The sequence below is a fragment of the Bos indicus genome, chromosome 5 (genome assembly GCF_029378745.1).
Source record: "Bos indicus isolate NIAB-ARS_2022 breed Sahiwal x Tharparkar chromosome 5, NIAB-ARS_B.indTharparkar_mat_pri_1.0, whole genome shotgun sequence".
NCBI lineage: Eukaryota > Metazoa > Chordata > Mammalia > Artiodactyla > Bovidae > Bos > Bos indicus.
This window is the reverse complement of record NC_091764.1, coordinates 97259703-97285911: the sequence shown is the minus strand read 5'-3', so window position 1 is coordinate 97285911 and position 26209 is coordinate 97259703. Positions and strand designations below refer to the sequence as shown.

Here is a 26209-nt window from a genome sequence, read left to right as displayed (position 1 = left end):
ATGACAGGGGCCATCTCTGGAATGGACACTTTAGCGGGACAAACTTCAGCCAAACAATTAGATGAGCAATTAGCTGACTACGGTGTGTGGCCAGAGGAGTGTGTGTGACGGAGGACACGCACCTCTATCTGGGGACCAGGGGAGGTTGGAGGGCTGCCGTGAGTCAAGTGCGAGATTGACCCAGATGTGGGGGAGAGGGGGACACATGAGGGCAGAGGAGGGCGCCTCAGGGCTGCAGGGCTAGGGCACCTGAGACCAAAGAGCTACAATACACACACAGAGCAACCTGAGGACGGACAAGGGCCTGCGACGAAGGTGTGAAGGCGGGCAGAAGCTGCCACAGCAGGGCCTCGGAGTCAGGGAAAGATTATGGAATTTACCCCCCAAGTGCTGATGCGTATTAAAGCAGGGGGTGATAAAACCAGGGTACATTAAAAATATAAAAGAGAGACGTGAGTAATGGGGTGGGGAGAGTGTGGACAGGGTGTGTGAGCAGTGAGGAGGTCCCTGGGCAGGTCTGGAGGGCTGGTGTTGGCTGGAGTTGGTAGCAGAAGCACAGAGCAAAGAGGCCAGAAGAAAGCTCTGGTGGCCGAGAGGTAACAGGTGTCACCGAGTCTCCAAGGCATCCCAGGCCACCCCAGCCTGACTGTATTTCCACTCAATTCCCCTTCCTCCCCGTCACAAAAAGTCTATTCTGTCTCCTCACTACTCCTAAAACCAATGTTCACTCATAATATCTGTAATCACGTTTCCCTTCCTTTCAGTTAGTCCACCGAGGACCGTCCCCCCACCCCCAAATCTTACTCATCTTTCAAGGTCTGATCAAAATTCCACCACTGTCACCAACTCTTCCTCAAGCCTGGCAGACAACACCCAGTCACGTCCTTCACCACCTGGCGCGCTGTCAACCGTACCTCTGTTTCATCCACTTCAAATGTGGGACTCCAAATTAACTCTGTGTTCTTAGGTGCAGGGGTGAGCCGGGTGCTTTCCCAGTACCCTGTCCCCCGGGCGGAAGCCCTCGGACACTCAGAGGCCAGCTGAATGGATAGGACATAAATGACATGATCGGGTCAGAGGAAGACTGATGTCACCACGGGGCCTCTGGGTGGCTTGTGCATGGTGTCACGGTGAAGAACCATCTCTAGCATGGTCTGCAGTCCAGCTGTTGAACAGAAGCAGTCTCGGGCAAGACGTCTGAGGTCCGGGTCACTTAGTGAGTGACACAGCTGTCTTGTTACCATAGCGGCAGGTAGCAACCGGAGAAAACGGGATCCAGTCTGGATAATCGCATGCAAACTGAGAAGCGGAGCCAGCAAATACATGGCAACCAGGGAGAAACGGCACCGAGTTTTAGTCTGTTTTCAGTGGCTCTTGGTCACTGCGGCTTTTTAAACGTGAGAAGAGCCAATTCCTGACTAACTGCGGTACTTTGACTTGAACCCATTAACACCAATCTGTTTCACCAGCTACTGCAGGATCTAAAATGCAATGATTGAAGACTTCCCCTCCCTAGACACGGGGACAGAAGAAACGCCACGTGGGATGTGACAACAGATGGTGGCAACAGCACACGCAGCAAATGTGTGAGTGGGAGGCTCAGTCCCTGCCCTGCTTCCACGTGGAAGGATGGCAACCGGTGCCACGGAACCAAAGCGGCACATTTCTCCCATCAACCCAACCCTGCTTGGCTTCCCAAATCAGACGAGATCGGACATGTTCAGAGTGGTATGGCCGTAGAAAGCTGCACATTTTGTACACAGAACTGCTGACTGAGTCTAGATTCCTGTTAAAGTGGAAGTGAATGAAGAGTCAAGCACATTTTTATTCGCTCCCAGCTCTAACCACACTGTTGCTGCTACTGCTGCTAAGTCGCTTCAGTCGTGTCCAACTCTGTGCGACCCCATAGACGGCAGCCCACCAGGCTCTCCTGTCCCTGGGATTCTCCAGGCAAGAACACTGGAGTGGGTTGCCATTTCCTTCTCCAATGCAGGAAAGTGAAAAGTGAAAGTGAAGTCGCTCAGTTGCGTCTGACTCCTAGCGACCCCATGGACTGCAGCCTACCAGGCCCCTCAGTCCATGGGATTTTCTAGGCAAGAGTAATGGAGTGGGTTGCTATTGCCTTCTCCAACCACACTAGCAACTCTGAATCGGACCAAAGAAATACATACTTAGCCTTTAGCAGACATTCATCGAAGACCTTAACTGTGTTCAGAGACGAAATGTCTCCAAGAACCCTTAGCACCGCACCTGACACTGACCTCCATGGTGAGTATCTTCTATCGTTACCCAGAGTTATAATTCAGCTCAGAACAGAATAGACTTTTATTTGATGATTCCCCCTGACTGAAAAAAAGTAATGCTTAAAAATGTTATATACAGTATATTTTTATATGTTGCTTCTGAATATGACTCTGAAGTCCACAAAGAGGCTGAGAGAGGGCTACCACGAAAAGAAAGCACAGACTTGACCTGAAGTGGGCACCCCTGATTCTCAGTCCAACCTCCTCAAGGAATTCCAGAAGACTGGGCACACTGAGCTTGGGGAGAGCTGGAGAGAGTCATTAGTAGTGTTAGTTGCTCCATTGTGTCTGACTCTTTTGCAAACCAAGGGACTGTAGCCCACCAGGCTCCTCTGTCCATGGAAGTCTCCAGGCAAGAATACTGGAGTGGGTTGCCATTCCCTTCTCCAGGGGGTCTTCCTGACTTAGGGATCGAACTCGAATCTCCTGCATTGGCAGGCAGATTCTTTACTTCTAGCACCACCTGAGAAGCTCAGGGAGAGTCACTCCTCATTTATAAATGAAAGGGCTGAGATCTGTGATTCAACTTCAGGGTTTTTTGCTTCAAGACTATGCTGTGCCTCATCACAGAACAGAAATGAGGGCTGCATGGACCTCTGCTCAATGTTATGGGGCAGCATAGATGGGAGGGGGTTTAGGGGAGAGTGTGTGTGTGTCGCTCAGTCGTGTCTGACTCTTTGCGACCCCATGGACTGTACAGGCTCCTCTGTCCATGGAATTCTCCAGGCAAGAGTACTGGAGTGGGTTGCCATTCCCTTCTCCATTGGGGGAGAATGGATACATGTATATGTATGGCTGAGTCCCTTCACTGTTCACCTGAAACTACCACAACATTGTAATCAGTTATACCCTAATACAAAAATTCAAAGTTTAAAGTTTGGGGGGAGGAGGGGAAGAAATGAGTGCTGGAGAATTAACCAACTGCTGTGGGTCCCTTTTGCTTTTACCCAGAGTTACAACAACAAAGAAAGAGAAGGAAATAATAGAAGAGCATTTTTATCTATAGGTTGATCTTTATTTCTAGTAAATTAACCCATTTATTCTCCATTATGTTAGCACACACAAAAATGTCCAAATTCAGAGGCTTTTCTTTTTTTCCCTAATGTATTTATTTTCAATCTGCCACCCTTAGAAATATAATAGACAAAGGTAAGTAGAATTAAGTAATATGATGAACAATTAAAGGCCAAGAAACAAGATTAGCTTTTAGAGAGTTTCCTGGAAGTTAACAAGACCAAAAAAGTTGATCAATAAGTCAATATTGGCAACTGTTTATACCCATCAATGATGAGGGAGAACTTTCCAAAGGGATCCAAGTTCATTCTTTTTGGCTAAGATGAGGCTACAACTCACAGTAAAATGCTTTAATCCTCTGAGAGGTGAAACAATGCTATGGTTTAAGCTAGCTTGGTTACTGGAAGACTTTGTTGTTGTTTAGTCACCAAGTTGTGTCCGACTCTTTTGCAACCTCATGGGCTGTAGCCAGCCAGGCTCCTCTGTCCATGGACTTCCCAGTCAAGAGTACTGGAGTGGGTTGCTATTCCTTCTCCAAGGGATCCTCCCAACCCAGGGGTTGAACCCATGTCTCCTGCATTGGCAGGTGGATTCTTTACCACCGAGCCACCAGGGAAGCCCACTGGCAAACTTACTAGTGGCTAAATAATGAACTGACTTAATATAAACATTTGCTTCAACCGGCCTCAATTCATGTGGATCCGAGGCCGTGTCTCTTCCTGTGAGTGGCGTTAGGTCTTCTAGAGCTATCAGTTCCTTGCCACAGTTCAGTATTTAAGCACTGCTTAATTGTACCAGGGTTTTCATTAGAACTTAAAGCCATGCTGAAATCTACTTAAACAATGGAAACATTTTTGTATTAGATACCTTTCCCATAACAGCTGTGTATTTCTTAAAAGACTTATTTATTAATTATTACTTGGCTACACTGAGTCTCTGTTACTGCACGAGGGCTTTCTCTAATTGCAGACAGTTGCGGCGTGCGGGCTTCTCATTGCTGTGGCTTCTTTTGTTGTGAAGCATGGGCTCCAGGGTGCACAGACTTCGGTAGCTGAAGCACGTGGACTCTAGAGCACAGGCTCAATAGTTGTGGCATGTGGGTTTAGCTTCCCTGTGGCAAATGGGATCTTCTCGGGTAAGGGATCAAACCTGTGTCTCCTGTGTTGGCAGGCAGACTCTTAACTACTGGACCACCAGGGAAGCTATATTTTTGCTTTACCTGAACGAAGGTAACTTGCCTATCATTTATTTCAAAATACTTCAAGTTCTTGCTACACTTTCTGATTAGTTTTATCATTGTTTAACATAATCACTTATTCTAAACTAAAAAAATAAGTCGTATGGAATACAAACAGTCTAAACCTACCTGTGAGCTGTGAGCTAATTTATATATCAGATATTTATTGAAAACTGAAAAAGTGCTTAGCCTTGTGGGGAACACAAGATGAACAAGGAAAGGTCCTTAGCTTGAAAAAGAGAATCCGGTAGGGGAGTTAGGCTAACAAATAAAAAAGACCACACAGGTTTAAATGAGATTTTAAGATAATAATCAAAGATGTGCATATGGCGGATGTCTATCAAATATTAATCACCTGGTTTAGAATACTGGCTGGGCTTAAAAAGAGGGAAAGTTGATCAGGCCAGGGTCAAGGTCCCTGGCCAATCAGGCCCACAGATGTAGTCAATACAGGCTGAGTTCATTGCAGAATCAGGTCAAAGTTTCAGGATTGGAAAGTCTTACTGATAATCAGCTGTCAAAGTGGCTTAACAGAACCCCTTTCCCTGGCAGAGAAGCTAAAGTTTACCAAGCTAGCCCATCCCAGGGCCAGACCTGCTGTTCCATCCGGAAAAATTAAGCCCAGAGCTCCAGTACAGCTTCCACCATCAGGAAGCCCTCACTGTTAATGTCCATGTAACTAGGTCCCATAGGTAAGTCTGGGTCTCCTCTTGCTTGAGGGAAAAAGCTTGTTAAGATACTTCTACCAGCTCCTTGGGGCGGTCCTCTTGTTCCCTTTCTCCAGAGTCATGACTCTCTGGGTAAGGTGGCCCCAAAAAGGAGAATGGAGCAATTGTGAATGGCCACAATTCCTCCCCTCACATATAATGACTATAAAAAGCCATCTCACGGGTCTGATACTTTCTTTCTGAACAATCTCAGAATAGCTAAAAGCTCTAACGTGATGGAGAGATTACTACAAGAAGCCACTTTGTCTTTCCATTATCAAATCGCCATGGAGCCAACGAGCGTATCTAACTGCTGAAAGCACCACGGGGCAGTCTGTAGTGAGAGCTGTCTCCAGCGACCCTGTCATTTCCCGCAGCACCTGTGGGGCACTAGTGTGCTTGTCAGTTATTTCCCTTCCAAACAAAATTATTTAAGAAACACGTGTCGATGTGTCCTTCTACCCCATACCCCTGGGATGTCCTCTGACCATCTGGACCTTGGCAAAAAAAAAAAAAAAATGAGCCAAGAACTGACAGCCCTGCCTTCCCCACCACTCTTCCACTAACTACATTCTTCTGTCTACTCTGAGGAACAGATGCACTAACCAAGAGAATGTCCAGGCTTTTGGATGGCTGGGGAGGCCTTTAATCATCCAGAACCCTCTCTGAGGTGTCCTAAGAAATCTGGCTGCTCAGAAACTCCCAGACAAGGCCATTCAGTCCTTGAAGCCACCTTTGAAGCTAGGATAAATACCGGATTCTGGGGTGTGGATGGTGACATGGAGATACACATGCGTGGTTCCTGAAGCTGCCTCAGTGAGCCTCCGTTTAGGCCCAGGACACATCTCCTGTGCAAAGGGGAGATGCTGAGGGTTCTGACCCAGCACAGGCCCACAGCTCCCTAGGGCTGATCTAGATGATCAGAATGAGTCCTTTCACTTCCTGCTTTCCAACAAATGCCCCTCCCAAAGCTGGTAAGAACGTGGCTCATAAGAACCTTCCAGGTAACAAGGGCATATTCCTGGAGAAAGGGGAGGAAGTTACTGGAGTAACTAAAACTTGACATGAGCTCATTCCTCCAGGAGCATCTGCCCAGCCAAGTTTTCAGGTCAGAGGCCCGCAGGGAAAAACATCTGAAACAAGAGCCAGGTGGGATAATCACTTTTCAGGTGTGCCCTGGTTAAGAAAAACCTTGGTACTGACGATATGATTCCGAGGTAAAGTCCCACATAGTGGCCCCAGGAAGCATGAACTGCAGTCCTAAACTCAGCAACTGAGGTCAGTGGAACTCTATAACAGTAAGAAGGCTGAGCGCTGAAGAACTGATGCTTTCCAACTGTGGTGCTAGAGAAGACTCTTGAGAGTCCCTTGGACAGCAAGGAGATCAAACCAGTCAATCCTAAAGGAAATCAACCCTGAATAGTCACTGGAAGGACTGATGCTTAAGTTGCTGCTGCTGCTGCTAAGTCGCTTCAGCCGTGTCCGACTCTGTGCGACCCCATAGACGGCAGCCCACTAGGCTCCCCCATCCCTGGGATTCTCCAGGCAAGAACACTGGAATGGGTTGCCATTTCCTTCTCCAATGCATGAAGATGAAAAGTGAAAGTGAAGTCCCTCAGTCGTGTCCGACTCTTAGCGACCCCATGGACTGCAGCCTAACAGCTCCTCTGTCCATGGGATTTTCCAAGCAAGAGTACTGAAGCTCCAATAATTTGGCCACTTGATGTGAAGAGCCGACTCACTGGAAAAAACCCTGATGCTGGGAAAGACTGAAGGCAGGAGGAGAAGGGGCAACAGAGAATGAGATGGTTGGATGGCATCACTGACTCAATGGACATGAGTTTGTGCAAACTGTGGGAGATAGTGAAGGACACAGAAGCCTGGTGTGCTGCAGTTCATGGGGGCTACAGAGTCAGACATGACTTAGTGACTGAACAACAAGTAACAGTTGTCAGATTTAACACAATTACACTCCCAGTAAAAGAGCGCACCTACCATTCATAGTGCTATGAATTCTCCACTACAGAGTTCTGAGAGCTACATTCTGAGACACGCTGGCTTCACTTAAGGAAAGAACCACAGCACAGAGGAAACACATGGCAACAGATGACCTGAAAGTGACAGGTAAACTACGCTTGTTCTTAAGAACAGCAGCAAAAGCTGGTGAGAGGGAACTGGAGACACAGAAATCTTATTTAAGCCTTCAGAGAGTTTAAAAGTGATAACACACCCGTAACTGATGATTCCTCTGACAACTGAAATACCTGTATGTCTAACACATAATTGCCAACATGATCAAGGTCAACGGAACCTCCTTCCAACAAAAGACAAAAGGTGTGAAAGTGATCGTTTCTGTCAATATTTCGTTTTCCTTGGGTCAGATTTTTGAAGGTACGCTTGCTGATCACCGTGGTAGAACCCACTGTACACACAGCAGCTCTGTGGCAGAGGTTACCACGCACTGTCAAACTGTATTCCCCGCTCTGGGAGACCATGCGAGTGGAAGGGCTTTAGGACCATCTGCCAAACAGGGGAAGCCAAGGATGAACAGTCGGCTTTGGAATTCAATGAGACAGAACTCCCACACCACCCTCCTTGAGGGCAGATATAAAACAGCCTTTACCATGTACATTATAAAGTCATCTGGTTGCTTAGCATTTGCAAGTTGAGACTTAGTTGTGAAAACAAACCACACAAAAATATGTAAGTTAGTTTGAAAATATTCCCCCTAATTATTAGAAGAAATATTCTACGCACATTTTCTTCCTATCTTGTTGTACAAAATGTCCAGGACAGGCGATCTTATTGCCAAGAGTCCAGTTTAACCAAGGTTCACATTGAGCACTGGTCGGGTTCTTGCCTTGGGGTGGGAGCTGAGTTGCAGATTACGCTGTGTTCACAGATTGCAGGTGAAAGGAAAAGTCCCAGATAGAAGCAGCTGGCTTTGAGCCATCTGTACGGGCACACAGATCTACGTGGCTTTCTGGCTAATAAATACCAAATGAAGAGGCATTTGAGCAAAATCAAAAATACACTGGCCAATGGGGAAGAACAACCGTATTCCTGTTAGGCAGAACAGTCTCATCAGTCAAAAGCTACAAATAAATCATTCAATATGATGACCTCAAAGCTTCATCCATCAAGGGCAGAGCTTTGAGCTCACTGTGGAATCCTGCCCGCTTACAGGATTCATGAGATCCTGAGTCTTCTTACTCCTACCCCAAGCCTTACCTGCGAGCAGGTGCACAGAGCTGAAGCTCTTCTCCAGTTTACCCAGGAGGACAGTGAGAAAACAGTCTGAAGCCAGAGAGGCCACATCCTGGGAGCTCTGATCATACACGACAACCTTCTGACTGCAGTCAAGGTCGACCTACAACGTAAACGTGAGGCTGTGAGGAAGGAAGGCCAGGAACATAGTCTCCAAACCGCTGCCACTGGGGCAAGTGAACTGCCTCCTGTTTTCATTCATAACTGAATATCAGAGGGAGGGGATATAGGTATATTTATAGCTGATTCATGTTGGTGTGTTCAGCAGAAACACAACATTGTAAAGCAATTATCCTCCAAATAAAAAAAGCTTTTTAAATATATTAAAAAATATTTGAATAAAAATGAGACCTGGTCAATGTACTGGATAAACCAGGCATACAAATGGTTTAAATGCTTGTGAAAATCAACTTTTATAAGGCAAACTTGATGTTGTTTGTGTGTAACTGTGCTCACAACTCCTCAGTTTTAAATCCATAACACTATAAAAAGGGAATGAAAAGCATGTACAACACAACAGTATGCAACATAATGGTTCTTGAGCGGAAGAAACACCTCAAAGTGATTTCTACATAGTTACATACCAGTTGTTTAGTAAAACTAAAGCATGAACTCATTTTTATTCCTGAACAAAAGAAACTGCCTTACCTATCACAACGTGAAATTCTGGTATCCTAAGAAAAACTTGCCTTGAAGAGCCTTAACTTCTGATCATTACCTTCCCACAAATGAAAAGTACTTCTAAAATAATTAGTTTCTACTTCTTTTCCCAGGGCACTTGAAAACAATGACCCCCTTTCATTATGTTTGTAAACAACAAAAAACAATGCGCTGTGCATGCTCAATTGCTCAGGTATTGATTATTAATAACACATATGTAATATTATAATTTATACATAATTACTAATTGAGTATTAATAAAATGTATTAAAAATAACTTGTGACTGAATTAATAAAACAATTTTTTAGCATTAACAGGAAAACACAGCACGTGATCAAATTAAAACAGGTTACACCTTTCTGTACAGTTCAGAAAAATTCTGAGCAGGGACACTATTTAGAATTAGTGAATTATTTCGAGATATCATAAAGTACCAAAGTTTAAAAAAAGCAACCAAAACTTCCCCAAATTACGTTCTCCCCTTAAAAAGGGGGCTTCATTTAAAATAGATCCCCATTCAATATGTCCATTTATTTTCAAAAGGGAAAAAAAAAAAGCAAGCATGTACCTTATGTTTGGCTGAGTGCTGGATGAGCTCCGTAATTAACACTTTGTCCTGTTGCAACCTTCGCTTCATAAGCTTGGAGCAGTTGATATTAATGGCTTCCAAAATGTGCGACGTATTGTATTCCACGAATGGCCGGCTATCAATTAGCAGCACTTTTTCCGTTCCACTTTCCAGCAGAGCCACCAGCCTCTCAGTAACAATTTGAGTTCCAATCATCTCATGGGCCATGACAACAATAAGTCCTCTTTTCCCACCTCTTCCTTTAATTTGCCACGATGATGTAATGGTGGTGTGCTCAAAGGCTCAGCCACTCCATTGTACTGAAGTGTATGAGGTCAGGCTGGTGGTGACTGGCGAGAGCAGAGTTAAACCCATTTTCGGCGAGAGCCCTCCAAGTGAATGTCTCTTTCTCTTTCCCGTTGATGTGTTCTCGCAAAGGCCTCCGTCCACAAAGCAGCCCCTCACATTTGATTCATAAAGAGATGACTGGAATAACCATTCCAACAAAAGATGCTTTGGGGCGGCCAGTGCATTACATCATTCTTTACCTCTGTTCCCTCGCTCCAACAGCTTGCCACGGGGCTGAAAAGCCTACACCGAGAGAGAATGACAGACGGAAAACAAAACACGGGGGTCAGGGAGAGAAAGAGCAGCGGATTAGAGGGACTGTATGATTCATAATATTTACTCCATTAATCTAATTCCATACTTGACGCACTGTTTCATGTGAACAAACAAACAAAGGACAAGCAGGTATGGCTCCAGAAAACACACTAACGATAACTCACTTTCACCTCAAAATATAAAAACTCAGAGATGACAAAAGAAGACATAGTCATGAATTATAACCACCTGGAGGCCCAGAACTCATGGACTTATGCTACGAAATTAAAAAGAGCTATAAAAAGCCACTTCGGGTATCTTTATTCCAGATGGGTTTCCTTCATTTTATTTGCTTATTTCTTGAAAAGAGCACAAAGAAGAGCAGCCAGGGATCAGGTTAGCAATCCCGTGTTATCAGGACAAAAAGTCTTTTCTGATAATGGGCGTGTGTGTGCTGTGAAGATTCCTTTAAACTGCCCTCTGGGAGAAAAGGCAGTAACCCAGGAGGTTCTGTAGATTTTGGCCACCTTTTAAGGAACACGAGGGACAGAATGACCGATATGCTTGTCACACCAAGTGTTGAACTTGTTGCCGGGGGTCTGTGATGTTCTCGCTCCTCTCCCGGCAGACCCACAGCTAAGACCCTGGCCTGGTGCCCTCCCAGCACCTCGCAGTTCTCCTTTTCTTGTCCCTTGTTTTTAAGAGTCTCATGGACTCCCAGCCTCAGGAAACTTCACACCTTCGCTGTGGACTCTGAACCTAACAACCCAGCAGACAGAGTTCTAAACAGTGGCCCTGACACCTCCTATCCTTTTGGCATTCAGTCACTCAGTCGTGTCCGACTCTGTGAACCCATGGTTTCCCTGTCCTTGACTGTCTGCCTACTCTTCCTAAATTCCTAAGATGGACCTTTTCCTATTAACACTAATTGGAGTTTTGTGCCCACCGCTTAGACCTCACCCTGACCATCACTATTCTCCTGTTCCTATCTCCCCAGTCCATCTCTGCTTATAGGAAATGCTCTGCTACGCTAAACGAGATATCCACTGTTGGCATTCAACTTCTAGAGGATAAACTATCTGACAGCAGATGTTTTGTATTATATTTCTCACCTCCACAGTGCTGTGCACATAAGATATTCAATTAACACTGTTACAAGTAAGTAAAATTCTGTTCCAAAAATGACTTAAGATACTGAATAATTCATATTTGATTAACTGATAGTAGAACCCCTCAGGGCTTCCCAGGTGGGGCTTGTGGTAAAGAATCCACCTGCCAATGCCAGAGACTTAACAGACATGGATTCAATCCCTGTGTTGCAAAGATCCCCTGGAAGAAGAAATGGTAACCCACCCCAGTGTTCTTGCCTGGAGAATTCCATGGACGAGGAGTCTAGCAGGCTACAGTCCATGCGGTTGCAAAGAGGACGACACGACGAAGGGTCCTGAGAGCACTGAGAACCTCTCAATCATCACTGAGTCCTGTTCCCCAATCTCAGACTTACAAATTATTGGGTTGGCCAAAAGGATCGTTCGGGTTTTCCCATAAGATCTTAAAAAGATCGACAAACTTTTTAGCCAACCCAATAGGAACTGAAGCCTGGAGAAGCAGGAAGAGGTGGGATGGAGAGAGGAGTGGTCTTGCCCTTAACTTCAGACAAATCATATTAACCTCTCAACCACATTCTCCTCATATACAAAATACAGATATATAACATTGGCTCTGTCACCCCACAGAGTTTGCTTTGAGGATGAAATTATCTCAGTAATCCCAAGTGATTAAGTCAGAAAGCAACCCATCATCACATAGAGGAAGGAGGGAGAATGCTACAAAGATGCCAACGGTGAACACAGCTGCCTTGGAGCTGGAATCTGAAAGACATCCCTCAGCAGATAAAGACAGAGAAACTCCATCCTCCTCTCGTCCAGCTTCAGCCAGGCTGTGCCCCTTCTCACAAGAGCCAGACACACATGGAGTCAGAAGGCACCTGAGGAACCACCTCGTCCACCCTCACATCTTACAAATCAGCTTCACGTAACACACGGTTTCTCCGTTTCTCATCTTCATTACAGGAATGCATTGCTTTTAGTACAGCCTAAATGGCAGTCAAGCACAAAAGTCATGTCTACTACAAGCAAAGACATCAGAGCAGAGCATTTGTCCTTGTCGACCAACTAACGTCTGTTTGCAAAGCACCTACCCAGGGAGTTTCTGAATAGCGTCCTGCCTGGCTGGGGACACAGTTCACAGCCATGGCAGGTTCTCTGCTCAGACGGCCTGACTCCTGCCCTCCCCAGGGCTCCTACTCCTGGGTTACCCCATTTTCCTAAGAATCCGTTCCCGCAACGAAGCTGCACAGAGACAGTGATGCGTCTGGTCCACGTGGTAGCCCAGGCAGCACAGGAGGTGGAAACCCGAGAAAGGGAGCAAACGGACACCGACAATGGTCTGAGCCTTGGAGCCGGGCTGGCTCCTCTCAATGGTGCAACACTTGGGACAGAGCAGTATCTGGGTTAGCAGATCCAGGCACGAAGGAGAGAGAAGATGGCAAAAATGTGAAAACGGAGTTAGAAAGCTCTTGTCTTTGTTTCCCTTCAGCCAAAAGCCCAAATCACTGAAGCTGAAGGCAGCTTGCGGCCAACCGGTCCACCAGGAAGAAAACAGTCACTCCAGACACAATGACCACAGTCTATAGTCCCAGACAGAAAAAGACCCTTTTCCTTACCAGGAAGAGGTCTAGTCAAAGTAGCCCTGACATGAGAAACAAAGAAACAAAGAATGAAGGTGAACTGAGGATAAGTTACACCTTTCATGCTGTACCACAGCCAGTTGGAGCTCTCTGACGGCACCTTTACGGGCACGTCTGATTTTCTGTGATCCCAGGTGACTAAGGAGTGGCCGAGGCTGCCAAGGGGGTGTGGAGGGAGGGGTAACAATAGCTGTCAACCTCGTTTACTGGCAGCTAGAGGATTCTGGGCAAGTCTTTACCCTGTGCTACAACTCTAAGTTCAAAATTTTTATGAGGGGTGGGATGGGGTGGGAGATGAGAGGGACGTTCAGGAGGGAGGGGACATATGTATGCCTATGGCTAATTCACGTTGATGTATGGCAGAAACCAACAATATTGCATTTGCTGCTCTTTCTGAAGAATGTCAACACTCTGAGATCAGGAACACATCTGTGACAGGTTTGCTCTCAAAATCTTTGGTGTCAATTAGGATTTAAAAGGGCTTCCCTGATGGCTCAGCAGGTAAAGAATCTGCCTGCAATGAAGGAGACACTGGAGACACTAGTTTGATCCCTGGGTCGGGAAGATCCCCTGAAGAAGGAAATGGCCACCCACTCCAGTGTTCTTGCCTGGGAAACTGCATGGACAGAGGAGCCTGGCGGGCTACAGTCCAAAGGGACGCAAAGAGTTGGCCACGACTGAGCAACTGAGCACCAAGCGACTGAGGATTTAAAAGATAACACACGGGACTTCACTGGTGGGCCAGTGGCTACGACTGTGCCCCAATGCAGGGGGCTCATTTGATCCCTGGTCAGGGAACTGGATCCCACATACCACAGCTAAAAGATCCCACATGAAGGTCAAAGATCCCACACGCCCAACTAAGAGCAGATGCAGCCAAATAATAAAAGAAAAATACATCATTAAGAAGAAAAACCTCTTTAAAAAATGAATAAAATAAAAGATGGTAAGACAGTATTTGATTGTTGCAACACCGAAAAGTTCATCTTATCCTAAATCTCTTCAAGACGTCAACAGGAATAAAAATTTTCAGATGGAACAAAGCAGCCCAAGTGCGTACAGCAAACCCCAGACTGAGCCTTGCTCGGTGGACTTGTGCTCAAGTTCAGATTCTCAGAGAAATTATGGAAAGGATAAAATCAGGTGAGAAGTTTATTGTTATTAAACTACAAACTGGTCTTAATTTTTTTTTTCCTCCAATAAAACTAAAGAAATAGGCAACAAGATACACCAAATAGGCTTTCAGCAGCGGTTTACAAATATAATTTTTTTTTTAAAGAATTTCACCTTCCTCTTTTTTAAAAAAAAAATTATTTTTATTTATTTATTTGGCTGCACTGGGTCTTCGTTGTGGCATGTGGGTTCTTGCAGGATGTGGGATCTACTTGCCTAAGCAGGGATCAAACCCAGGCCCCCTGTGTTGGAAGCTTGGAGTCTTAGCCAACAAGCCACCAGGAAAGTCCTCACATAGACCTTTCTTTTAAATTTATTTATTTTTAATCTGAGGATAATTGCTTTACAATATTGTTGGTTTCTGCCATACAACAACATGAATTAGCCATAGGTATACATATGTCCCATCCCTCTTAAACCTCCTTCCCACCTCCCATGCCATCCCACCCCTCATAAAAAAAAAAAAAAAAAGTGAAAAAACTCAAAAGGGGAAAAAGCAGCCCATGATGTCTGGAAGCAAGACCATCCTGGACTCCAGCCATCTTAGTTCTACACTGGTTAAAGCTACTCTGCCTCATGTGCTGTGGGTTAACCCTGATAGAAATTCTGAGGTCTAGTATTTAGTGAAATACATTCAACAGAGAAACAAAAATAAACCAAAAAACTGTGCTCAGCAAAACCAAGAAGGCAGTATGAGCTTAACGTGTCTTTCAGTCACCTATTCCTGCCTTGATCGTATTTTCTTACCCCAAAGCAGAGGTGGCAACCTGACTAGCGGTGGCTGCAATGGGTTAAAGGTCACCTGAATCACTGTCTAGACAGAACTAGGCATGGAGACCACACTTGTCAGCACTGTAAAATCCAACCACCTTGTAGCAACTCCCGGCGCAGAAGGAAGAACCCATGCTTGGAGAGGCTCAAGCTGTCTATACGTATCTCAAGGATGTTTACAGGCATCACCGACTCAATGGACATGAGTTTGAGCAAACTCCAGGAGACAGGGGAGGACAGAGAGGCCTGGTGGGCTGCAGTCTATGAGGTCGCAGAAAGTTGGACATGACTGAGCGACTGAACAACAAGGATCCACAGATACAGGCTGAAAGAGTAAGCCATCCTGCCAAGACTAAATCCAAGGCCTCTGCTTCAGATGTGGGCCCCCCCAGGCAGAGTCCAGATCTGTGACAAGCCTTCACCTAGGTCCTACTGATGAAGACCACTGTGCTCCTGGCACTGGCTCAATGGAAGCCTCCTGTTCACGGCCACCTGTTCCACCAGCTTCCCCCTTCCCTGACCACCTGAGCTCCCCTCCTCTCTCCTGCGGCCACACCAGGTATCCATCCCAGACACACTCCTGCCACAGGGCTCCCTATTCACCCTCTGCATTTAATGCTTCCTTCCGGGGCCCTGCCTGAAAACGAGGACTGTCCCCCACTGGAAGTGATGGTCCTGAGGGAGTGAGAATGAAGGATGCCTGATGGACTGGCTGAGCAAGAGAAATGTGGCCTGAGGCTGCTTTATTGTTTGTTTATTTTTGGCTGTGCTGGGTCTTCATTGCTGCTCTCAGGCTACTCTCCAGTTGCAGTGTGCTGGCCTCTCATTGTGACGGCTTCTGTTTTTGCAGAGCACAAGCTCTAGAGTTTCAGGACTCAGCAGATGCACCTCCTGGCCTCTAGAGCACAGGCTCAATAATTGTGGCACATGGGCTTAGCTGCCCTGAGGCGTGTGGGATCCTCCTGGACCAGGGATAGAAGCCATGTCCCTTGCATTAGCAGGCAGATTCTTTACCACTGAGCCACCAATGAAGCCTCCAGAGGTTGATTTAATCTGAGAGCTAAGGAGAACTCGTTTTGGAAGGATATTTGCAATAAAGGTGGGCTGCAGCCAGGAAAGGAGACTCAGAAAATAAGATGGGGAGTAATTAGTACATCCTGGTTTTCTTGAGCATCTGTCAGGCCTACTGCAACTCATTCAGTCAATTCACAAATGGTTACTGGGCACCGAATAGGTGCCAGGCACTGGTGTGGAAATGCAGCAAAAATGAATGAGGCAAAAACTCTTATCCTCCTGGAGCTTCTAATTTAATTATGAGAAATGCATAATAAACCACAACAACAAAACATCATATGAAAGACAGTGATCAATGCTATGGAGAAAAAATTAAGTAGGGAAGGAAGGGGGTGCGGTTAAAGTTTAAACAGAGTAGTCAGAGAAGGCCTTGCTCTGATGGTTGAGTAAAGACCATGAGGAAGTGAGTGATGGCTACATGGATGCCTGGGAGACTAGTTCTCTATGTCAGGGCTTGAGGGTAGTGAATGTATGTTGATCAGAGTAATGCTGAATGGGCTAAACACCAGAAAAAGATGTGGCAGGTGTTCAGTCTTTCTTCAGAACTATATCTTTCAGAAATGAAGCATTTTTAGCCACTTGAACTTCTAACTTAAGCATTAAAAAAAATATATATATATATACACAAGAAGATATATATACACACATGGATACAGAAGACACATATATTAAAAGATATATGTATTTAAGATATATATATATATGAAGTTTATATACAAAAAGTTTAGTATAGTTCCTTCTTTAAAACTACAAAGGAAGAAGCTGTGGTTCCTGTATTAGTGCATTATCTGGCAAAGAAATGAAAAGAAACACTGTAATAAGAAAGATCATGGCATCCAGTCCCATCACTTCATGGCAAACAGATGGGGAAACAATGGAAACAGTGACAGACTTTTATTTTCTTGGGCTCCAAAATCACTGCAGATGGTGATTGCAGCCATGAAATTAAAAGATGCTTGCTCCTTGGAAGAAAAGTTATGACCAACTCAAACAGCATATTAAAAAGCAGAGACACTACTTTCCGTAGGTCCATCTAGTCAAGGCTGTGGTTTTTCCAGTGGTCATGTATGGATGTGAGAGTTGGACTATAAAGAAAGCTGAGCACCGAACAATTGATGCTTTTGAACTGTGGTGTTGGAGAAGCCTCTTGAGAGTCCCTTGGACTGCAAAGAGGTCCAACCAGTCCATCCTAAAGGAAATTAGTCCTGAATATTCATTGGAAGAACTGATGCTGAAGCTGAAGCCCCAATACTCTGGCCAAGCAATGTGAAGAAATGACTCATTGGAAAAGACCCTGATGCTGGGAAAGATTGAAGGCAGTAGGACAAGGGGATAACAGAAGATAAGATGGCTGGATGGCAACACCGGCTCTATGAACATGAGTTTGAGCAAGCTCCGGGAGTTGGTCATGGACAGGGAAGCCTGGCATGCTGCAGTCCATGGGGTCACAAAGAGTCGGACACAACTGAGTGACTAAACAAGAAAGATTACTCTTAATGCTGCTGCTGCTGGTAAGTCGTTTCAGTCGTGTCCGACTCTGTGCGACCCCATAGACTGCGGCCCACCAGGCTCCTCGTCCATGGGATTTTCCAGGCAAGAGTACTGGAGTGGGGTGCCATTGCCTTCTCCGACTCTTAATGCTAATTTAATACAATTCTCCAGCTCCACAAATATATAGTATCTAGTAAGAGAATCTTGGCTTTGTAGCACAGAATGTAGTAAAAAAATCAAGACGTTAAACAAGATGCATGTTTGAATACAGCTATACAACAAGGAAATCATTTAAAGGAGCTTCACATTAAAATAAAGGAAAATGTTTTGAAGGAGCTCTCCTTGTCAGAAGGTGTATCAATACGCACCACAAGACCTTTGTAAGCCAGACTGCTGTAGGCAGAGGGTTGGTGATACTAATACAAACTTATCATCTTTATTTCATGCACCAGTTAGCTCACCCTCCCCTCAACAACAAAATTCCACTATATAAAAGGTATACTTTCCTGACAAAGAGCCCTCATAGCTCAGTCGGTAAAGAATCTATCTGTGATACAGGAGACCCATGTTCAATTCCTGGATTGGGACGATCCCTGGAGAAGGAAATGGCAACTGCAGTATTCTTGCCTGGGAAATCTCAGGGACAGAGGAGACTAGTGGGCTACAGTCCATAGCGTCGCAAGAGTCGGACACGGCTTAGTGACTAAATTACCACCGTTATGATCAAAGTAAACAACCAACAATGAGAGAAGATCGTGATATGTAAAGAGAGTAAAATAAAAGTATAGAACAGTAGATAAAGCAAAACCTCAAACACCCATATATATACAAACACGCAAACATATATTAAAAACGTCATAATAGTTTTGCTTGGGTGAAGTAAATGTAATATGTATTACATTCTTTTCTTTCCCATTCTTTCTTTCTGGAAAATGCATGAAAAAAATTAGAAAAAAGGCATGACATCCATGCAGACCTGGGTCCTCAGTGGATCTAGTCCTCCTTAACAGCACTGTCAAGAAAACTGGCAGCCTGGGAGAAACAGAAGATGAATAAACAATACAGGAAAACTGAGGTTCACCCTCAAGGTAAAAAGCTGAATCTCTACTTCACAAAAGGACTTACAAAGGATTATTTAATAATAATAATGCTGGGGGGGTGAATAAAATTAAATTTTAAATCACAAACTTGTGACTATAAAACTGGACTTTTAAAAGAGGTCAGCTGATATATTTAAAATGGATAACCAACAAGGTCCTACTGTAGAGCACAGAACTCTGCTCAACGTTATGCAGCAGCCTGGATGGGAGGGAAGTCTGGGGGAGAATGGATACACAAATACGTACGTCTGTGCTTTTGAACTGTGGTGCTGGAGAAGACTCTTGACAGTCCCCTGGACAGCAAGGAAATCAAACCAGTCAATCCTAAAGGAAATCAACCCTGCATATTCAATTAGAAGGACTGATGCTAAAGCACCAATACTTAGGCCACCTGATGCAAAGAGCCGACTCACTGGAAAAGACCCTGATGCTGGGAAAGACTGAGGGCAAGAGGAGAAGGGGGCAACAGAGGATGAGATGGGTGGATGGCATCACCAATTCAATGAACATGAATTTGAGCAAACCCTGAGAGACAGTGAAGGACAGAGGAGCCTGCCATGCTGCAATCCAGGGGGTCACAAAGAGTCAGACATGACTTTACAACAGAACAAAAGCAACATATCTAGGGCTGATCCCTCTGCTGTCCACCGGAACTATCACAACACTGTTGTAACATCATGTATAAATATTACTGGAGTATAATCAGATATACTCCAATACAAAGAGTTTTTCAAAAGACCAACAATATTAAAAAAAAAAAAAAGAAATCAGCTGTGGTATGACTCTTTCAATACAGGTTTTTTCTGTATGCAAACGACTCATAGCTAGCTTTCTCTTTAAAATTAATATATTCCCTAACACTCTTAACCTGTATTTTAATTTATAAAGTTTCCAAAACAAATCTACTTAAAGCATCACGAATGAAACACAACGTGACTTTTACTCCTCTCGGTGGAAAAGCACAGATTCTCCTAACAAAGTCTCTGAGCTGCCCCGCCACTGTCCTCAGCTCCAAAACAGACGTGCACAAGACGTGAACAGATTCCAGACGCGGCCTTCAAGCCTGGACCACACCTGCTTCCAAGGCCCCAAAGCTAAAAATAACCCTGGGGCCTCAAGAACGGGACACTGGCCAGGCCGGGGGGAGCTGCCGGCCCCCGGCTCAGCTCCACCGACAGTGAAAGCCGGAGCTGCAAAGCTGGACAATCACAAGACCCTCCATCACAGGCTCCAGTCTGTCTCTCCGTGCCAACCATCTCCATTCTAGGCCAGCTCAGTCTCTTTTCCCCTGGATGCCAAAACTAACCCTAGGAGCTCAGAAACAAGTGGGCTTTAGGGTGCACTGATTTTTTTTTTTATTATTAAAACAAACAAACAAACCTGTGGACCAGAACTCAGGATACCTTGTTCCTAATTTCAGCTCCTTTACATAGATGCAAAAATGTCATAACAAGAGACATATCCTCCAAAAAAAGAGGGAGAGAGAGAGATCCTCCACCACATTGTTTCCTCATCTGTGATCATGTAACACCGAAGGATTATTTCACTAAGAACATGATAAGATCGAGGATTCCCAAGTGGCTCAGTGATAAAGAATCTGCTGCCAAAGCAGGAGATGTGGGTTCAATCCCTGGGTCAGGAAGATCCCCTGGAGAAGAGAATGGCAACCTGCTCCAGTATTCTTGCCTGAGAAATTCCATAGACAGAGAAGCCTGGTGGGCTATATAGTCCATGGGGTGGCAGAGTTCGACGCAACTGAGCAACAAAATGATGAGCTCACCATCAGTGCATCTCAGGCCTTAAGTAAGCAGCCCTGACAAGGACACAGCATAAGGGTTGATGTGATCCCTAAGCAGTCGTGCTGAGGAGCTACTTTACATCCCACAACACAGAAGTTACAACGGGGAACCCCTGGACAATGGTTCCACAAACAGCATGGTGAGCAGAGAATTTCCTCTGTGGTGGGGGATTTCCAGGGTTGGTTCCGAGACAATGACTCCCGCTTCTCTGCCAACCCCGGAGTGTGCAAGATTCCCCTCTGGGGCAGTTAGGCTACCAGGTAAGGAAGAATGAGAGGGAAGGAGGCTGGGGAAGGGGCAGCAGCATCCCGCCAGGCTCCTGGGCTAATCTGAGTCACTGAATCTGTCTTCTTGCTTCCTCTCCTGAGGCCGGGGGAGTAACAGTATTAGGAAGCTGCTTGTGCTCAGTTCCTCAGTCAAGTCCAACTCTTTGCGCCCATGGACTGTAGCCTGCCAGACTCCTCTGCGCATTGGATTTCCCAAGCAAGAACACTGGAGTGGGTTGTCATTTCCTCCTCTAGGGGATCTTCCCGACCCAGGGATTGAGCTCGTGTCTCCTGCACTGCAGGACAAAGAGGGTGACAGGGCCAGGACCTGGGCTGAAGAATCACAGCCCAGAAGGAGACCGCAGAGCAGCCCAGATGCTCCCCAGATGGGAGTCAGACTGAGCCTATCCTCATCCCATAGTTCCTTTCTCCACTTCGTCCTTTCCTCCTTCTAGCTCTTCCCTATTATTCGACTCTTACATCATCACCTCACAGCATCATCTGTGCCCTTACATGTTCTCAGAAGCCTTGACGTTTCCCTCTCTCCCTCTCTTCTTCTTAGTCACCTTCCTTTCTCTCTTCCTGATTAAAACGAAGCCTCTTCCTTTCTAAAGTTTACCCATTATCATTAATCCATTTTCTTTTTTCAGGAGGATCTGCCAAGGCCGTGTGTGTGTGTTGCTGTTATAATGAGTAAACCTAAGTGCTTAAGACTGCTTCGAGGTAGTCATCCGTGGACTCGGGTGTCTGGTCAACCTTTAAAATCTTTTGATTATTTACTACTGTAAAACAGTTTTATTTTGGAGGAGAGAGGGAAAACATTTCCAGTGTGGTATTTCATACGTGGTCATCCTGAGTAGAGATGATTACTCTGGGATCTTACATTTTCATTAGCCCTTAAATGCCCTTATGATTTAGACTGTTGTTGCTGTTCAGTTAGTAAGTCGTGTCTGACTCTGCAACCCCATGGACTGTAGCCCACCAGGCTTCTCTGTCCATGAGATTCTCCAGGCAAGAATACTGGCGTGAGTTGCCACTTCCTTCTCCAGGGGATCTTCCTGATCTAGGGATCCTGAATCTTTACCACTGAGCCACCAGGGAAGCCATTCTATATATTAGCTAAGTGAAAATTATTTTGTAGGCATCATTAACCAAAATAATTAACAGAATCATGGGATATATCCAACAGCAACTTATTAGTATGAAAAAATGAAAGAGATTTTCAAAATGTAATTACCTATCTCTATGACAACTGTGTTTCAAGGCAAATGGCATTCAAATGTATTGCAGACAAAGCAACCTAAGTATATATGTTATAGTACAGGGCCATGCTCCTTTTCCAAATGACCTTCAGTATCAAAGACCGCATGTTCAAAACTAAAATTAAAAGCAAAATGATTACAAATGCAGTAGACTTGCCACAAGTGATTTTAATATAAAGCAGACTACAGGATTCTCTATTAAGTAGTTCAATGACTTAAAAACCAAAATATCCAATTTCATCATCTCCTCTGAAATGCAGTCCATGGCATATATCCTAAGGATAATGTTCATAAAGCTCTACTGTTTTATCCCATTGTCCAGATTCCTAAATGAGTTTAGAGAAACCTATCACAACTGCTATTAACACCTGTAAGCATCACAGAGGACTAAGAACAGTGCAGTTAATGTTCATTTTTTTCTCCTGCAAAAAGTGCTTGTTTCAAATTCTAGGATTGAGGACTGATCTGTAAAACTATCGGAAGAAAAATTAAATGGGTTAGTGGAATAGATGTGTTCATTTGTTGACCGCCTACCATATTCAATTTCCTAACAGAGTAACTGCTCACTGCTCAGTTTTATCACAAGAATTACTTAGGAGCTTGATTTAAAAAAAAAAAAAAAAGATAAAAATAATCACTCAGACCCCACCCCTGAAGCTGATTCTCAAGAGTCTGGAATGGAGACTGGGAATTTGCATTTTTGACAAATGCCCCAGAAGGTTCTTAGGATTGTTTTAAAATACATTATTAAGTTTGAAAAACATTGTTCTCAAGACACATTCGTGTCTCTCAATGTTCACATTCAATGAGCTGTCAAGCCCTACTGAGTGCCGAAAAACTGATGCTTTTGAACTGTGGTGTTGGAGAAGACTCTTTAGAGTCCCTTGGACTGCAAGGAGATCCAACCAGTCCATCCTAAAGGAAATCAGTCCTGAATATTCATTGGAAGGACTGATGCTGAAGCTGAACTCCAATACTTTGGCCACCTGATGCAAAGAACTGACTCATTGGAAAAGACCCTGATGCTGGAAAAGACTGAAGGCAGGAGGAGAAGGGGACAACAGAGGATAAGATGGCATCACTGACTCTCGATGGACATGAGTTTGAACAAGCTCTGGGAGTTGGTGATGGACAGGGAAGCCTGGGATGTTGCAGCCCGCGGGGTCACCAAGAGTTGGACAAGACTGAGTGAACTGATTTTCAGTCTCTCTCACTTGGATGGTGGAGAGGGCAATGGCAACCCAGTCCAGTGTTCTTGCCTGGAGAATCCCAGGGACGGCAGAGCCTGGTGGGCTGCCATCTATGAGGTCGCACAGAGTCGGACATGACTGAAGTGACTTAGCAGCAGCAGCAGCAGCACCTGTATGGCATAAAGGTGTGAAAGCTGTGTTCAAAGTGCACATAATGGCAACAGTAGCAGCTGATAAAGGAGGAACAAGCAGTCAGCCAGACCATTCCACTCTCACAGGTGAAGCAGGACCTCCATTTAATCTGACGTGGGACTTCCGTTAGGTTAATAATATCCCTTTTACAAAATGAGAAGTATTTTGCCCAAAGTCACACAATTCATCAACGGTAGAACTGAAACCTGAGTTTCTATGACAGAGCCTTCCACAACACTACAGAGCTTACCAAACATTTTGCAAATTTTAATGGGCTCCTTAGGCACAGAAAGCAACAGATTTCAGAGGTTTCTCTCATGGCCCAGTGGTTAAGATTCCACACTCCCAACGGAGGGGTACATGGGTTTGATCCCTGGGAGGGGAACTAAAATCCTGAATGCCTCATGGTGCAACCAAAAGAAAGAAGAAAGGGAACAGATTTCAAAAGATGAAGAACAACACGCCCCATTTCAACGCTTGACGTGTGTGGTTGTGAAGAGAAGTGGTCTCACCACAGGGACAGCCTGTCACACAAGCAGCCATGTACAGAGTGGAGAACAAGACAGTGAGGCAACAAGCCCTCACAGAACACTAGGGAAGAAAGAGGAACCCTGGAAGCGGAAGTCTGTCTGCGTCATGGAGTCACTGTGAGAACACAGTATGCAGAAGAACCATATTTGTACATTGGAACATTCACTAAAAAGCTAGTAACTTAAAACAGGATCAATGAGAGGAGTATTTTGGTTAATACAGTAATTTTGAACCTTGGCTGCACATGAAGTCACCTGTGTGTGTGTGTGCGTGCTCAGTCATGTACGGCTCTTTGCAACCCCATGAACTGCAGCCCGCCAGGCTTCTCTGTCCATGGGATTCTCCAGGCAAGAATACTGGAGTGGGTTGCTACTTCCTTCTCCAAGCTACCTGGGCAACTCTTAATTATCCCAAAGTACCTCAGACCAATAAATCAGAACCTCTAGGGAGAAGGGCGGGGGCATCAGTATTTTTTGCACAAACACTTAAAGGTGAATTCTTGACCTCCTCCTAGGGGTCACAAAAGACAGACCACTTGGAAGGCAGAGTTTAAAAGGGAACAAAGGAGAAACACGGCGCTGCACACAGCGCTGTCACTCGTCTGACCTATTTCCTGAGGTATGTGTTTTATAACATCTGCTGGAGGCATGATGTTCTGGATATATTATCAGTAATAGATCAAGCTGTCAGTGCCACAGAGTCTTGAATTCCAGTAATAATAAAGGAGCACACGTCACTAGGAGTCCCAGCAAAAGGCCCTGAGGGTGTGCTGAGAAACAGAATCCCACCGTGGCTTAATCAAACAGCTTATAGCTGAAGCAACCCAGTTTCCAATCTTTTCCCGTTTTTTCAGATGTAGATATATCCAAAAAAGGTTTTAAAAGTTTGGGAGGAGACAAGGTAAATTCAGTGTTCACCTGCAAATGAGTGAGCGCAGGTTAAACATCTCTGCCCAGGAATTTCCCATGACTAAGGGCAAGTCACCACTACAAGCGCAGACAGTCTTCTGTAACTCCTCCCTCTAGTCCAATCCTGAAAAACTTCATTAAATACGCTGATGATGGACACCAAGAATTGGGCCTCCAGCCAAACCATCCATATTACATTAAATAAAGGATATCCCCACCCATCTCAAGGTTTGCCAGCAGTTTCTTTAAAAAAAAAAAAAAAAGTGGCATTCAACCAAGAGTCCAGCGTTTTTGTTCATGATATAGCTGATTAACAAACAATAGAAGAAACTAGATGAGGAAGCGCTCACGGACTGTCTCCTTTGAACCTCGGGTCTCCCCAGGGCTCATTCACAGAACACGTTTTTGAACACCCAGTCTGTGTGAGCCTCTTTGCTCAGGTACCTTGGGAGGACACAATTAAACGCAATGCCATAGAAAGAAAATTTGTACACGGGTATTAATATCTGCCAGGCTCAGCAGGATGGGGGTGCTCCAAGAGGAGGAAATGGGAGGACTTGCATGGATGACGTCTAGTGGTCAGCGAGGAGGCAGCGATGGATCCCACCAGCACATATTTACTCTGGACGCTCTCCTACCCCAGTTCTGATGATGCTACACAAGCTGTATTCACGAACAACCTGTGGCCCCAGGAAGTATGGGGGAAGCAGGGACGTTACTAGCGAGAAGACCCTTCTACGAATTCTGGAGGCAACTTCTTTTCAGCTGGTCCCTAAGACTGGCTGCTTCCTGCCGGAAATATAAACAAACTCACCTTTAGGAGGCAGACAGGCTGCTGGTTCTCACTGTGGTACTGACCTAGCAGAGACGGAAGCGGGGAGGGAAGAGGCGGTTCATCTTCCTTCAGACCCCAGGTGCGAATAGTCCCCTTCCCCAACACAAATACAAACACAGAGAAGAATGAACGGGAGGTACCCGCTTTACAACTCTGACAGTTATCTGACAAGATTACACTGACTTGACTTCAGTCCAGCAGCATTCTGTCCACCCGCAAAGTGTAAGCAGGAAGAATAAAAAAGAGGAATTTATTAAAATTAGTCCATTTTACTGGAAGGTCCAGTAAGGTAGACTAAAGGCCATAAGCACTCAGGAGCTGGGCAATCTAAATAGTCACAGACAAGAGAAGTTAGCTGTCTAGACCTACGGTCCTCAGGCTTTTCAGTCTATAGACACTTGAAAAAAACAAACTGCCCAGTCCACGTCCCCTTAGCAATTGTTCCTCTGACTACAGGCATCCCTCGGTAAACACAGGGAGTGGTTCCAGGAGCCCCTGTGGATACCAA

General features: G+C 45.1%; 1 protein-coding gene across 1 annotated transcript in view; it reads right to left on the bottom strand.

The window, feature by feature from the left end:
• DUSP16 (dual specificity phosphatase 16) overlaps positions 1–26209 on the bottom strand; it is a 94097-nt gene that overhangs the window by 44221 nt on the left and 23667 nt on the right. Inside the window, exons 3-4 of the mRNA XM_070790064.1 lie at positions 9758–10348; positions 8493–8631 (exon numbers count right to left, since the gene is read on the bottom strand). Of these exons, the coding sequence (XP_070646165.1) occupies positions 8493–8631; positions 9758–9985 (367 nt within the window). The 5' untranslated portion in view covers positions 9986–10348. The remainder of the gene's footprint in view (positions 1–8492; positions 8632–9757; positions 10349–26209) is intronic.